General features: G+C 38.4%; 1 protein-coding gene across 7 annotated transcripts in view; it reads right to left on the bottom strand.

The window, feature by feature from the left end:
• The window catches only part of TMPRSS7 (transmembrane serine protease 7), a 49,390-nt gene that overhangs the window by 17,589 nt on the left and 17,918 nt on the right, over positions 1-13,883 (bottom strand). The window contains exons 3-9 of one of the 7 annotated variants that reach the window (XM_048954716.1): positions 12,963-13,123; positions 8,352-8,427; positions 8,235-8,270; positions 7,302-7,432; positions 4,751-4,818; positions 3,543-3,736; positions 2,922-2,960 (exon numbers count right to left, since the gene is read on the bottom strand). In XM_048954716.1, the coding sequence (XP_048810673.1) occupies positions 2,922-2,960; positions 3,543-3,736; positions 4,751-4,818; positions 7,302-7,432; positions 8,235-8,270; positions 8,352-8,427; positions 12,963-13,013 (595 nt within the window). In that variant the 5' untranslated portion in view covers positions 13,014-13,123. Of the gene's footprint in view, positions 1-2,921; positions 2,961-3,542; positions 3,737-4,750; positions 4,819-7,301; positions 7,433-8,234; positions 8,428-8,609; positions 8,656-12,962; positions 13,124-13,883 lie in introns of those variants that run through there. The other 6 variants (XM_048954724.1, XM_048954734.1, XM_048954687.1 and 3 more) reach the window with 6 other exon arrangements.

Below are 13,883 nucleotides of genomic sequence, written 5' to 3'. Positions count from 1 at the left end.
TAAACCTCCCATTTTTAGTTTAAAAATATTCTTCCTTTTGTCCTACCATTATCTTCACATGTAAACAGTTGATATCCCTCCAAAGCTCCCTTCAAGCTCTGGAAGGTCCCAGAGATGTTTCCCCAGACTTTCCCTTCTCCAGACTGAACAATCCCAGCTACTTGAACATTTTCTTCATAGGAGAGATTCTCTTGCTCTCTGATCATCTTTGTGGCCTCCTCGGGACCTGCTCCAACTGCTCTATGTCTTTCTTGTGCTGAGAGTCCCAGACTTGGCTGCAGCATTGCAGCTAGAGCCTCATAAGCATAGGTAGAGGGGAAAAGTCACCTTCCTCTCCCTGCTGGCCACCCCTCTTTTGATGCAGCCCAGGATACAGACAGCCTTTCAGGCTGCAGGTTCATGCTGTTAGCTTGCCTCAAGCTTCTCATCCACCAGGACCCCCAAGTCCTTCTCCACAGGGCTGCTCTCAGCTAGTTCTTCTCTCAGACTGTACACATACTTGCTATTGCCTTGGCCAAAGTGCAACACTTTGCACTTGGCCTTGTTGAACCCCAGTAGGTTCATGTAGGTCCATTTCTCAAGCTTTTCAAGATCATTCTGGATGGCATCCCTTCCTTCTGTTTTATCAACAGCACTACGGAGCCTGATCTCATCAACAAACTTGCTGAGGATGTACTTAATCCCACTTCCATCTTTTCACCATATTCTATAGACCTAAGCAGACATAATCAAGGAAACCTAGGAAACAAAACTGCATCAATACACGATCTTCTGAACTGTCATAGCAATTCATATTGTTACTCTCCTGCAGCTTCACTGATATGAGGACTACTCATAGAAAACAGTTGTCAGCTGTGACAGACCGCACTGTTAGTCTTTGAAAGATGTTTAGAACATGGCAGGCCATCCTTACCCCTTTATGTGTAATATAATAGGTTAAAATCCTAATAAATAAATGAAATTAAAAAAAAAACTATTCTTCTGCCCTGGAACACTGACTGGAAAATGAAATTGCTATGCAAGCGAGCAACAATATATTTCTGTTATGTAATTAAAATGTCCATAAAGATGTGCAAAAGAAATATTACAATAAATTGTGAACTTTGGAATTTGAACTACTAAAAAAGGATTTAAGTTTGTCATAGCCAGTTCCAGGATTGACTGTAACGCACTAATATGACTTGACTGTGAAGGGCAAAACAGAAACCAAAAGATCATCAGATGCTACATTTCTCATAGCAGGAAATCTACTACCAGATTTTTGGGGGGGATAACTGGAAAGATTAATGTCATCAGACAAGGTATAATGAAACTATCTTAAATGTAAACTCCCAACTATTTGTGTTCAAGAAAGCATCTGGAAATATTAAAGAGAAAGGATACTAAGAAAAAATAGTCTGTGGGATTGTGGTGTTTTAGAAGGCAACAATACAATTTAAGCAGGTTGCTCTGAAAGAAACATTTCCTATTTATTACCCTGGAAACTACAACAGATACAAAGAGAGCAATGACACTATTTGATACAGTAAATTCTCAGCTACAAAACGCTGTTTTTCCAACAGAGTCACTACCATTAGCTATGCATTTTTACCAACGATGAACAAGAGCTTGCATGCTACACTTGTACAAATCTGCATCTGTACAGGTGACCCAGCGTCACCATATGTATCACCTACTGCCTCACTGTGCTCACATCTACTGTTTGGTCTCCATAAACATTCAGTTAACATTAATGAATGCCAGTGGATGCCACTTTTTTTCAGATGGAGGAATTCAATGACATACCTTAGTTTCACACTCACTTCCTGTTCTAGTATTATATATGAAGGCTTTTGATCCTGCTTGCAACGGGGAGGTTGGAGCTTGATGATCCTTGAGGTCCCTTCCAACCCAAGTCATTCTATTCTATGATTCACTGCCAGATCCCATTTTGTCAGACTGCCCCTCTACTGCCATCTCTCACATGGCAAAATGTAAGAGAATACTGACAAGAAGGTTCAGCATCTATTGCCATGCCACCAACATCTGCTTCTGAGTTCGTGGGCCAGTATAATAAAATAGGAAGCATTACTTTCAGAGCAGCCCTTACACAAGTTAATATCTTAAAAATCATAGATATGGAGGGGAATAAAGTCCTTAAAAATCAAGAGTGTGATTTGACAAGAAGAATAAGCCTGTGTCAAGAGCAAGAGATACCAGCAAGCCCGTCTGATTGACAGCTGCTAAATCAAAGACTTAACAGGTAGCTCAAAGTTGGTTAGTATATTAATGCTTAGCCTAGCAGTGGTTTTTTCTAAGTATCTACTGCACGTGCTAACGAACAGAGCTGCGACTTACTTTTGAACTCTTCTTGTCTACTTGTAAAGTCTCTGCATACCAGCAAAGAATCTCACAGGGAGGTTTAAAACAATAAATCAGACAGGAATATAAGCTGTGTCTCCCACTACCCTGGCTAAATTGAACTGTTTGGACTAACTTCTGCTGGGGAATTCGTTTAAAAAAAAAAAAAAATGCATCATTAACCTTGGAGAAAAGGGAGTAAGTAGCATAAAGGATAGACAAAAGCTTTGTTTTTGTTCAGGGTAAAAGCTAATACACAGATTTAAATTCAGCACTGCCCAGATTAGAACAGGTTTATATTATTTTCAGCACAGAGTAATTGGCAAACAATTGCTAAGTTTATTCTCCACAATGCCACTGATACAGTCAAAGTTTAACAGTCAAAATGAAGGCAGATAGTTTCTGTATTTGTCACATGCAAAACTCTTGGTCACTCTAAGAGCAAGCAAGCAAGAAATGCCAGGGCTGAATTTAACCCTTTTAAAGTTTAAATTAATATGGAGAAGTACCTTTGAGTCTTAAGACATGAATTAGAACTCATTCTCTACCTCTGCCAGGAAGCTGCCAAAATGGTGAATTACCTGTTCCTGTTGTTGACCAGTAGTCTGACCGAAGACCTGCTGCACAGAAGAAAGGTCAGTCGGGGAGGTTTATTCACATAAAGCTTGATCTGTCCTTTGTTCACAGAGCTAAAAATCTTAACCTACATTGGAACTAATTACATTAAACAGGGTCTTGAATCCTTCCCTGCTAATTTCTTCCCTAAACAGGAATGGCATAGTGTATACAAGTTGCTTAATGAATAGGCAGCTTTATAATATATATGTATACTGTTTATTTAACTCTAATACAGCTGTGAAAAAAAAGTCTCCTTTTCAGTGGAGTGGGTTGAAGTTTGATCCTTGCATAAAAAGAGACCCATCACCTTTTGACACCTTCCAAGTCATAGTCTAAGCCAAACCTAAGTTGGCTGCAAGGTGTCAGGCTTAGCTCCAGAATTAGACGATAAACACTCCAAGTACAGAAAGGATTGCTTTTGTACCTTAACTTGACTTCCAATCTTTTCTTTTCTACACCACCAGCCCCACTGCCCCCATGAGAAGCACAGGATAGAAATGTTGGTATATTTATAGAACCTGTAACTCCAAGGGTAAAAAAAAAAAAGTGCCCCTTCAAGGACAGGGACATGTACTAATACTAACCACTTAGTACGATGGAGTCCATGTCAACTGCAAGGTCCTGAAGAGTTCCCACTGAGGTCCGGTTAATGATGCTGGTCTGAATAGAATCCTTTAAAATGGCAGCCACACAGTCCTCACACAGTGCTTGGCCTTTCGCCTGCGGTACCACAAATACGATCCAGAAGTGAATAAGAAGGCCTCCATTATTGTTGTTACTGAAATAAGAAGGTCCTACAGATTATTACCACATTAAAAGTTTCCTGAAGGCTAGACTCTTAACACAAGCTTCTTTTGAACGATATGGCTTATTTACAAATTGTCTTGTTGGTTTGATACAATGAATATGTTTTCTTTTCTGAAGAAAGGAGCCCCAAAATTCACGTCTTATGCCCAGTTGAGGGTTTTCACTAGGATGATTTTCTGGCTTTCGTGGTTTGCCAAAAACGTCATAACTACTGGAGTAAGAGCTGGATTACCTCCTAAAAATTGTAACAGAAATGGTACAGTTGCCATCTCCAGAAATGCAGAACTCTGCATCTCAGTGCATCTCATACTGTACTGAGTACTGTAGTGAGCGAGAACCAATTTCTACACTACTTAGGTAATACTTTAGATGCTGAATATGGTCACATCAATCTTTGCCCATTAGACGAGAAGAAAATTCCTTAAATCAAACCATACGCCAGAAACTCCTGTTCCAAAACTGTTCTTAGTTCAAGAGGATTGAGATACTTAATCCATTCACATCAACTGCGCTTTTAATACTAAAGTAAACATACTTTACCACAGCAAAGAGGTTTTCCTTTCTCCCATGCAAAGACATCAGTCAGTACAAAATAATTTAATATCAATAGCACCTATAAAATACATCAAACTCTGCAATGTAAATAATATAGAGTTTTCTTGTAACAGCATGTTAGAGTGGCTAAACATGAGGGTATTGATGACTTATCAGCCAAAGCATCACCATACTTCTTCAGGGACATTATTTCTGTGTAACTTAATTAACCTTAAGTTTCCATTTACCCTGCAGAAAACAAACTGTTGAAATGACTTTAGTTTGCCCTTACTTGCATAAAAGCAATTGGGCAGGTTATACTTATATTTTGCTATCACTACATGTGATTACCAGAATGATTAAATAATAGCAACCAAAAACAGGCTTCTCTTCTAGGCTCATTGTATCATGTATTATTCAGCAAAAATATGAATGCATTAACCAGTTTTACCTGACTTCTGTAACAGTGGACTGCTTATAAAATTTGGAGAAAGAGGAGGTAGTGTAAACCAAGTTCATCTGAAAGAGAAAGTATTAAGCTGATAAAGATACAGCATTTCAAAAAAATCAGACATATCTAGAGATGTTCTAGGTCTAGATTTCCCCAGGAATATCCTCTTTTTCACCAAGAATAAAAAAATCAGCACACACATCCAGACATACAGCAATAGACATTGACAGATTGGCTCTGCAATGCACCAATACTAAGTCCAGTATTAACAGGAACATCATATGTTCTGTACAAGGCCAGCTGATGTGTACAGCAAACACTTTTCCCAAACAAAAAGAGTTTTGAAAAGGGTGCACATTCTTTGCTCCAAAAGTTCCAAACACAAAGTCCTTATCTCTCCAAAATGCAAAACCTTTAGTGCCAATCTTCAGGAAAACAATAAGGAAAAAAAAACTTAAAAAAACTTTCAGGAAAACACTCATAACACGCACGTTACCACTAAGATGCAGTGAATAGTATACAATATATACATTTATTTTTACAGAATTACGAAAAGATTGAGGTTTGAAGCCTCTGAAAATCATCTAGTCCAACCTCCTCAAAGCAGCATCAACAACTGCTCAGGGCCACAACCAGTTGTTTTTATATCTCCGAGAATAGAGACTCCACAATCTCTCTGGACCACCTGAACACCTTCACCAGAAAACAGTGTTTTTTGTTTGGTTGTTCTGTTCCTTATCCCAAAATTAATGGGGAATTTTCTCTATTAGCAGCTTAGCATTAATGTATTTCTTTCCAATATACAGTACAATATACAGTACAATATACATGGAGAATGAAAAACTGCCATTTCATGCTGTGGGACTGCTTTTGGGGAAAGTACACTCCCAGTTCTACCCAGTTCTTCTTCAGCTAAGAGTGTGATGATGCCATGTTAATTCATTCCTCTTGTTGAAGGAGGCACACTGCTAATACCACCAGGTGGCACATACCTCAAGCTGTTCAGACCCTATCCTGCAGTTTAATCATTAACATTAATACTCAAGGGAATAACATAGATTTTTTTTTTTTTTTTTTTAGGCAAAGCCTGTGAAAGTCATATTACTGTTATCTCCTAACTTTTGGTGTTTGATACAAGATGACTGAACAATTCTTTTAAGGGCCTAATTAGAATAGATGAAGCTCAATCTTTCTCCAGATTAGGTTGCAAGGGATTTTATTCACTGCTGTTACTATCAAAGGGGAAACAATTCTATCTTGAGAGGTTCTTCAGCTGCTGTTCTGGGGATCTCAGACCCATGAATCATAAACAAAGGAGTTTCAGTGACAAATAGCAAACACAAACCTCACAAACTCAAATTCCCTGCATCCCTACCAGCCCTTTTAGCCACTAGTCAGGTAACAAGATGCACTGTATCAGTAGTGCAAAATTCTATTGGTGAGTTCAAGCAAAGTTTAGAGACAAGAAATAATTTCCAAGTTATGTTCAAGTAGAAGGTGGTGACACTGCCAGTTCACCCGCTTATCTGTCACCTCCCCCTGCTGAAATAGCAGCAAGATAAGCCAGGACAAGAGCAAGACGTAGGGCCCAAAGAAGGTTGGAGCTGCTCCCTTGTGGGTGGGAAAAGGCAATACCTGCACAGCTCCATCTCTGGCCTGAAAGCTCTTCAACAGACATCGACATGCACGATAAGAAAACTAACTTCCTTTCAAGCCTTTCATGACAGCTTCTAGGGGGAAAAATGTCATCCCTCTTATCAAAGATAGAACAGAAAAACATGACCATGAGTTCATATTATAAGATAGCAAAAACTTAGCAATTACTCAGAAATCTCATTTGCATTGACTTTTTTGTTTACTTGTTTTAGGTTTTTTTTTTGTTTGTTTGTTTTTTAAATAAGTGCTTTAATGCTTTTATGGGCAGTGCTGCATTACTAGACTGTAACATTTTTTTCCTGTCCATACAACGTGTCTTTAAAGGTAAATTTGCTTGTAATTAAGATGCACACCTCCCCTTTCCAGCTGTAAAGCAGTTCTAATTGTATACCTACAATACTGAGCACTCCTGCTGTGACTGATCGAGGCATTTGGGAAGAATAATGCTCTTTAAATATCTGGTATCAGAAAGAAATGTAAATGCAATCGTGTATGAAAGTTCTAGTGTAATTGTAGATGCTCTAAGGCAGAAGACTGGCAGCAGATTCCAATTTGAATGCAAAAGACCTCATCAATGTCTTGAAAGTGGCAATTAAGTTTTGAAGGGTTTGTGCAGAGTTCTGTTCACAGACTCAGATTTGTGGGGGACAATATGCAAAATTTTTAGTAAATGTAAATGTCAAACAGACCTCTCCAAAGTTTGACAATAACAAGCTATAAGCAGCTAGTTCCTTTCTGCCTCCAGACAGCCACCTTTGCAGTCTTCTGAGGGAGGAAAAAAAACCCAAAGAAGCAGAATACCACGCCAGACTGAATGGCACCTGAAATTTTCACCTCCTGTTTACAGCTGTAGTTCCTGCTACTTGTTGCTAGCTGAACAGCCCACTCATCTTACCACACGCTGGACGTTCTGTGCCACAGAGAGAAATTCTTTTGACTCCTTCTGCCTATATTCAGGGAGAAACTCTATGTTGGCAACACGGAACAACCCAACAAAGTACAACGCATCTTTGTTTTCTGCCTGAACTGCAAGAAAGAAAGAAAATAAACTAGTTATTCTTTAAATAACGCATAAATGCTAAACTAAGTCCACCCATTCAGGCCTAAGGTAGAGAGATCTACCAAATCAACACTACATTTTCATAGCCAGTTGATTTAGGTGACTACTATGATATGAAGGTTAATTAAGAATCTGCTTTGTGCACACAATATAAGATACAATGGTATGAATGAACAAGCATAATAAAGGCAATGCCAACATCCATATCCTGGAGTGTCCCTAAGGAACCTTAGGCAGTACTAGTGCCAAGGCTTTCAATGCCCACGTCAAGCACAAATGCAGCACTCCGCAGGAACTATCATTTCTTTTCTTGTCCTGTCCAGTGTTTTTACAGATCATGAAAAAAGTATTTCCTCTGTATATTTTCCTCCTTCTTTAAACCTATTCCGCATAAGGAACAAAAAATTTACCTGGCCTCCAGCAGGCCTAGAAACACAGTGGAAGTCACAATTCGTGAGGAATCAAATTATCATAACTATATGCACAATTAGCTAGCACACAAGAAATGCTTTATATAGCCCTCAATAAAAGACAAAGCACAATACCTAAACCAATAGCTATGAATTTACAAACATAACAGCAGGCAACCATATGAAGTTCTAACAAAGGTATTCAAAATTCTTCCATGTCCCATTTAAATAAGATTCATGAGGGTTGATTTGTTTGTTTTGTTCTTTAAGAAAGAGCCTTCAAGACAAGGGAGATCCTACAAACACTGAAAGTGTTATTAGTGACTTTTGAAAGAAGACTGAGCTTTCTGCAACTCACCAACGAAGAGCCACAGTAAAGTCCAGGTTACAACTCCTAAAACAAATAGAATGAGGGTAAAAAGAATTATTTGGTTTTGAAAATTCCACAGCATCTTTTCTTTTTTCTTCAGCTTGCCATGTTTTTTCCTCGCCAGAATCCTCTTTACCAACTTGTCTTCCACAGATACCATTTGGACTGAGATGTTGGCTACCTAAAATAAGGTGAGAGACAACAAGCAAATGTAAAAGCATTTGACTGATAAAAACCTAGAACAGAAGCTCACATACAGTCATCTGTGTATAATCAATGAATATTAAGATGTTATAATTACAAAATAAACAAGAGAGTTTGGCAAAGCAAATTATGATAACAAAAAGAAAATAGAAAGCTTACCCCTATGCTAAGCTCACTTACAAAATTCCAGCAGAGTAGATCTCCAGAAGAGATCCTTCCCCACTGGTAGCCAGCTCTTAAATAGGTCTAGAAGAGGTGCAGCCAGGCTCCACCCCTTCCGGCAGCACAGGTGAATTGCCTTCACCTGTGCTCCTCTGGCTGACTCATGGCTCAGCTCAGGTGATCAATCAGAGGCTCAGGCCGTGACTCAGCAGTTCCCATACAATCTGTTACTGCACATACAAAACCATTATTAATGCAGCAGCAGTTTAAATTGCAGTCAGGAAGCAAGGTATTTTTTTTTCCAGACAATTGCAGAGGGAATGTAAAAACACAGTGGTCCCTAGGATAACAGCTTACTATGCAATAGGAATCCAGAATTAACCATCTGAACAAATGTTTATACCTTGTGCATCTCCTGTTAGTGTAAATTAGCCCTCTTTTTTTCTAAAAAGCTGGCAAACTTGAATTAATTTTTACTGGTTTAAACTGCAGTGTATACACAGACTAGTACTGCAGAACAGCAGCTTTCCACTGGCAACTTGCTGACATAACTTAGCAAGTGGTCTTACTACCCAAACATTCACTAGGGTGACGCAAATTTGGTGCAAAATCAGGCGCCCATTTAGTCATTCATTCCTCCCTTTGCATGAAATAGAAGGGAATAGTTACTAAGGTGTTCATATAGCCTGTCCTTTTCCCAGTACTATGCTTGTCATTTCCCTGCTAAGGAACCAGGAGACAGATGCATGCACACTCTCCTTGCTTCCTCCCAAGCCTATGGTCAAAGCATCACTGCTCTTCCAAAAATAAAGCACACTTTCTTCTCAGACCATGACTATTCCCACAGTAGCTTCCTTTCAGGATGAAAAATCATGGGTTTGGGCAGCCTCTTCCTGCATATCCAGCTCCCTTTAAGAAATTCTCCCCAGCGAACAGGAGGAAACAACAGAATTCTTGTTGGGATAGAACCTAAACAAGGTTATTATCTGGATCTGCAGCCCCGTAAAAGATTTTTTTTTGAACTACAGTTCCAGTTGTCCCAAACTATTCAGAATATCTCCTGACTGTCTTAACTCAGTTTGAAAGACTGTGTGTGACCATACCTGCATTTACTGGAGCAGTTTCTATTCCCTACATTATTCATCGTTTTGTCTGTTCTTCAGATGAAAATGCCTGAGGGAGTGCTTGGTACAAATGGATTCTCCATGCAAAAAAAATCACTGCATGTAAGCCTACAAATACTGTCTATCAATAGGTACATACACAGCAAGAGCTGTCAGGGAAAATCTGTGGGATTTCATAAAATTCCTGCCAGGAGAGCTCTTGCGAATATTTCCTAACAACATCAGGTGAAAGTTCAACTATCTTTCCATGTTGACTCATTGTCTTACTCACACAGAGATTAGCTGGCAAGTTCCTGGGCCATTTGAGACCTTAAAAACTGAGTGCATTGGGTATGAATATAAATAGGGCCACAATACCTAGCTAAATCTAGAATTATAACTACAGAAAAACTTACATTTGCTTTTTAAATCACAACTATAAGTTACATAATATTGCCACATAATAGAGAAGATTCAAGAAACATCTAAAAAATATGTTGGTGCTTGTGAGAGGGAGGCACTCACAAGGATGCCTTGGAAAGCTGTGGGATCTCCTTGAGAGAGGCGTTAACAAACTCCTGTCAAAAGTTAGCAGCAAGAGCTTTTTGTGGGAAGACTTGTATGAAGTGCACAACAGATTGTGGATCAAAAGACCTGGTTCAAGATTTCATGTGTACAGAGATGAACTTCACCACTGCAAATATAAGGAAAAAGCTTATTTTTGGATGTGGTCTTTCAGAACAGCTGAATTTTCATGACCATTTTCAAAGTGCATTTCCCTCACTCTTCAGCCAATTTTATGCTATGTGTGGGCTGGAACGCACTCAGAGTTGCACCATCTCCCAGCTATTCAAATCAGGAATGTGTCTTGACATGACCCAGTGACAACCATCGCATTATTTGCTCAGGTGCAGATAGGCTACCTCTTCTGAGGTACAGACTACTCAAGTACAATAGGAGAGCTCACAGCAGAACAGATACATATATAACAGCACAGGCCTTGTCTAGTGCAAATTGAGCTGTTCCCAGTGCTGAATAGGCCTCTGTAGCCTCTGCAGGGTTATAAGGAGTAGGCAGTGAGGAGACAGACTGCAACAAGCTTCTAGGCTACTTGCCATCATTTAATTCTTCAGAGGCCTCTCAAAAGGTGCAGTACAATAATACGTGGACTATTGTAGAATAAAAGATGTAGGCACGAGGCTCATTCTTCAACACTACCAATTGTGTTTCACTGGAGAAGGCATCTGTCCAACAACTGCACTCCAAATTATCAACATGGGTTGCTACGTTAATTCAGTGACTACAAAAACTGTATGCCTTTGGAGCCTGACATCCAGGAAGTGCTAGGCATAAGTACTATTAGCCATTTGCAAAAGTCATTTGTGATATAATCTGAAATAAGATTTTGTTTCCTTCTGCCTAATGCTATCAGAGCCACATCCGAAGTACTGCTCCCATCAGTACAAAAGAGATGTTAATAAACTGGAAGGGTCTTTAGCTTGTACCATGAAAATCTGAGAGCTGTAAGTAAAATCAGTGTAATGCTAGTCATATATTTCCCTGTCTAAAGTGTCTTACAGAGAACACACAGCCACACTTCTTTCTGTGGTGCACAGTGAAGAGACAGCTGCAGCAGTCACCTGTGGAAGCAGGGGAAATTCCATCTGGATACACCAAAAATAAAGCATTTCTCCTTAAAGGTTGTACATCCCTAGAGTTATTCCAAACTCAGTGGGACTGGGCCCTGGGAAATCTGTTCTGCTTTGCTCTGTTTGAAAATAGCATTTGGTAGGTCACCCTCAGAAATTCTCACCATCCTACACTTGTCTGATTCTCTGATATTATGTCCTAGCAATGCTTCAGATGAGAGAACTCTATATACCCAAACAGACAGAAGCAAAGACTCATCATGATAAAAGTCCTGCCAGGCCCACAGTCAAACACAACAGCTAGCCACCTTTGATTGCAGAGTTGAGAATGTACACAAGGGAGTTAAAGAAATGACTAAGTTTACTACTGGAATAATTAGACCCAGTAGTATAATTTACAGTTTCCTCAAACAAAATGTGAAAAAAACTGAACGAGTCCTGGCCTATATCTTCTGTTTAGTATAATACCAGTACTTATTTTCCATCTTCTCAAAAAGGACAAATTTGCCTGTTGTATTTGTAAGGCCTTATTGAGCACAATTTAATGTAAGATAAACACAATTTGCCTGGTTTTTTTTGTTTTAAGCTTTGTTCTGTCCTGTAAAGTTCAGTTATACTCTCAGATGTTCACTAAGACAACTTAACACAGGTCAACAATGTTTAAGATCTGAAATTTTATAGATCAGCGAGTACACTTGCTGCTTTTATCATGTTTCCCCCCAAGAAAAAATTATACTAAAATCTTGACATTTCATTCTTGTTCATATCTGTCAACCTAACCAGGCAGATTTATTTTTAAAGAGTAGAAACAGAAACCCCTGTCAAGGATCAATAGAAATTACATGGGGTTGATGTCACTGGAATATGAGTATACACTGGGAACAGTTTATATCTTCATCTACTGTAATAGTAACCTTATTTTTTAAAAGATGCACTTCATGTATCAAGGCTTTTACAGCAGAGTTTACTGTTTCAGAATTCAGAGCAGTATTGAATGCTGTGCTCTACATTTTAAATATTTCCCTAGGTTAAATTAGTTTATCATAAACAGTTTGTAAGAAGGAAGATAGTAGCAAAGTTAAGCTGTTACCTTCCCTGAACAGGGATCACAATTATTAATTCATCTCTCTGCTGCGGCAGCTTACTTTCCGAATTCTAGAAGTGTTTTCCAGCTAAAATTGCAATTTGACTATCACTGAATTATTTATTAACTTCTTTGTCATGAGTAATCCTCTTCTGTATCACCTCAGGGGAAAAAAATAAAACAAAACAAAACACAAACACTTCACTTAATCTAATGCTTACTTTCTTGTCAAAAAATAGATTTGTTTTTGGAAAAACCTGCTGCCATGTTACTATTATAAGCTTTTCACATTGTTACTTTAACAATCCCATTATTTCAGCTGTCTGAAAGTATATGTTATTAACAATTGGAAGATAATACAAACATACATGGACTTTTAGAGATTAAGCTATAAAATGTAAAGGTGGAGGAAATCTTGGAATGTCAAGGTTAGTACTTGAGAATTAGATCATAACAGATCTAATAGATGCCAAGAAGTATATGAAATAAAGAATGCTTAAGTCAACCTACTTACACTTAGGTCATCTTCAGGCTTAGCTGCTGGGTGATCAATTCTTTCATCCATTCCAACAAAATTAGTTTTATTGCTTGTCTCAGCTCAGAAAGCCTTGCACTTTTTCCCCAGGCTCTGCTTCTCCTTCTGAAGCTGAGGACAGCTAACAGCAACGACCAGGACTAAAAGAGGCATCAATTTACTTTGATGAGTTTCCAGTTGTAATCTCATCTGCCCTGTTGCTCATTTGTGAATATTAGAAGGATGCTATCAAGTAACTTTAGACATCAGTCTGAATATAACAGGCTTTTCATAGTCTTTTTTTTTTTTTTTTAAGCTGAAATAGACTTCAGCTTGTTAACACATCAAATCAGAGTGCTGAAATCTACACATCATTAAAATCTAACAAAATCAGTTGCCATGAACAATAAAAACCACAACAAATAAAATGCAAATGAAAGAAAAATTACACAAGTACAAAGAAGGGGAAAAGAAAAGTAAGCACCTTGAGTAAAGAGGGCTTCAAGTAGCAAATGACCATTACAAACAAAAATAGCATTCTGACTCAGAATTTCATAAGGTACCTTTTGAAGACTCAAAATTAGTTACTTTACTGTAACCTAGAAATAAGCATATTTTATATTGTTAAAATAGATACAGTTTCAAACTGAGACTCCTTTTTTTTTGTAATGAGAGGCATGAAGTCACTTGTACCATAATAGTAGCATCCTATTTTCTTTGGTAATTAAATATTTATAGAGGATGTAAAACAGTACTTTCTTCAATGAATACTAACTATAGAGCTGTCTGTGCTTTTAAGTGATTAACAGTTTTAATGCCTTCCTTGGGTCAAGTTCAGAAATGGCACTGGAGAAAGGGCAACTTTATTTTATTTTTAAAAAGTACACATTCTCTGAATTTATCGCTGAATATATCAAGCCT

The sequence above is a fragment of the Lagopus muta genome, chromosome 1 (genome assembly GCF_023343835.1).
Source record: "Lagopus muta isolate bLagMut1 chromosome 1, bLagMut1 primary, whole genome shotgun sequence".
Classification (NCBI taxonomy): domain Eukaryota; kingdom Metazoa; phylum Chordata; class Aves; order Galliformes; family Phasianidae; genus Lagopus; species Lagopus muta.
The sequence above is the reverse complement of the archived record's forward strand: the minus strand, read 5'-3'. Positions and strand labels throughout refer to the sequence as shown.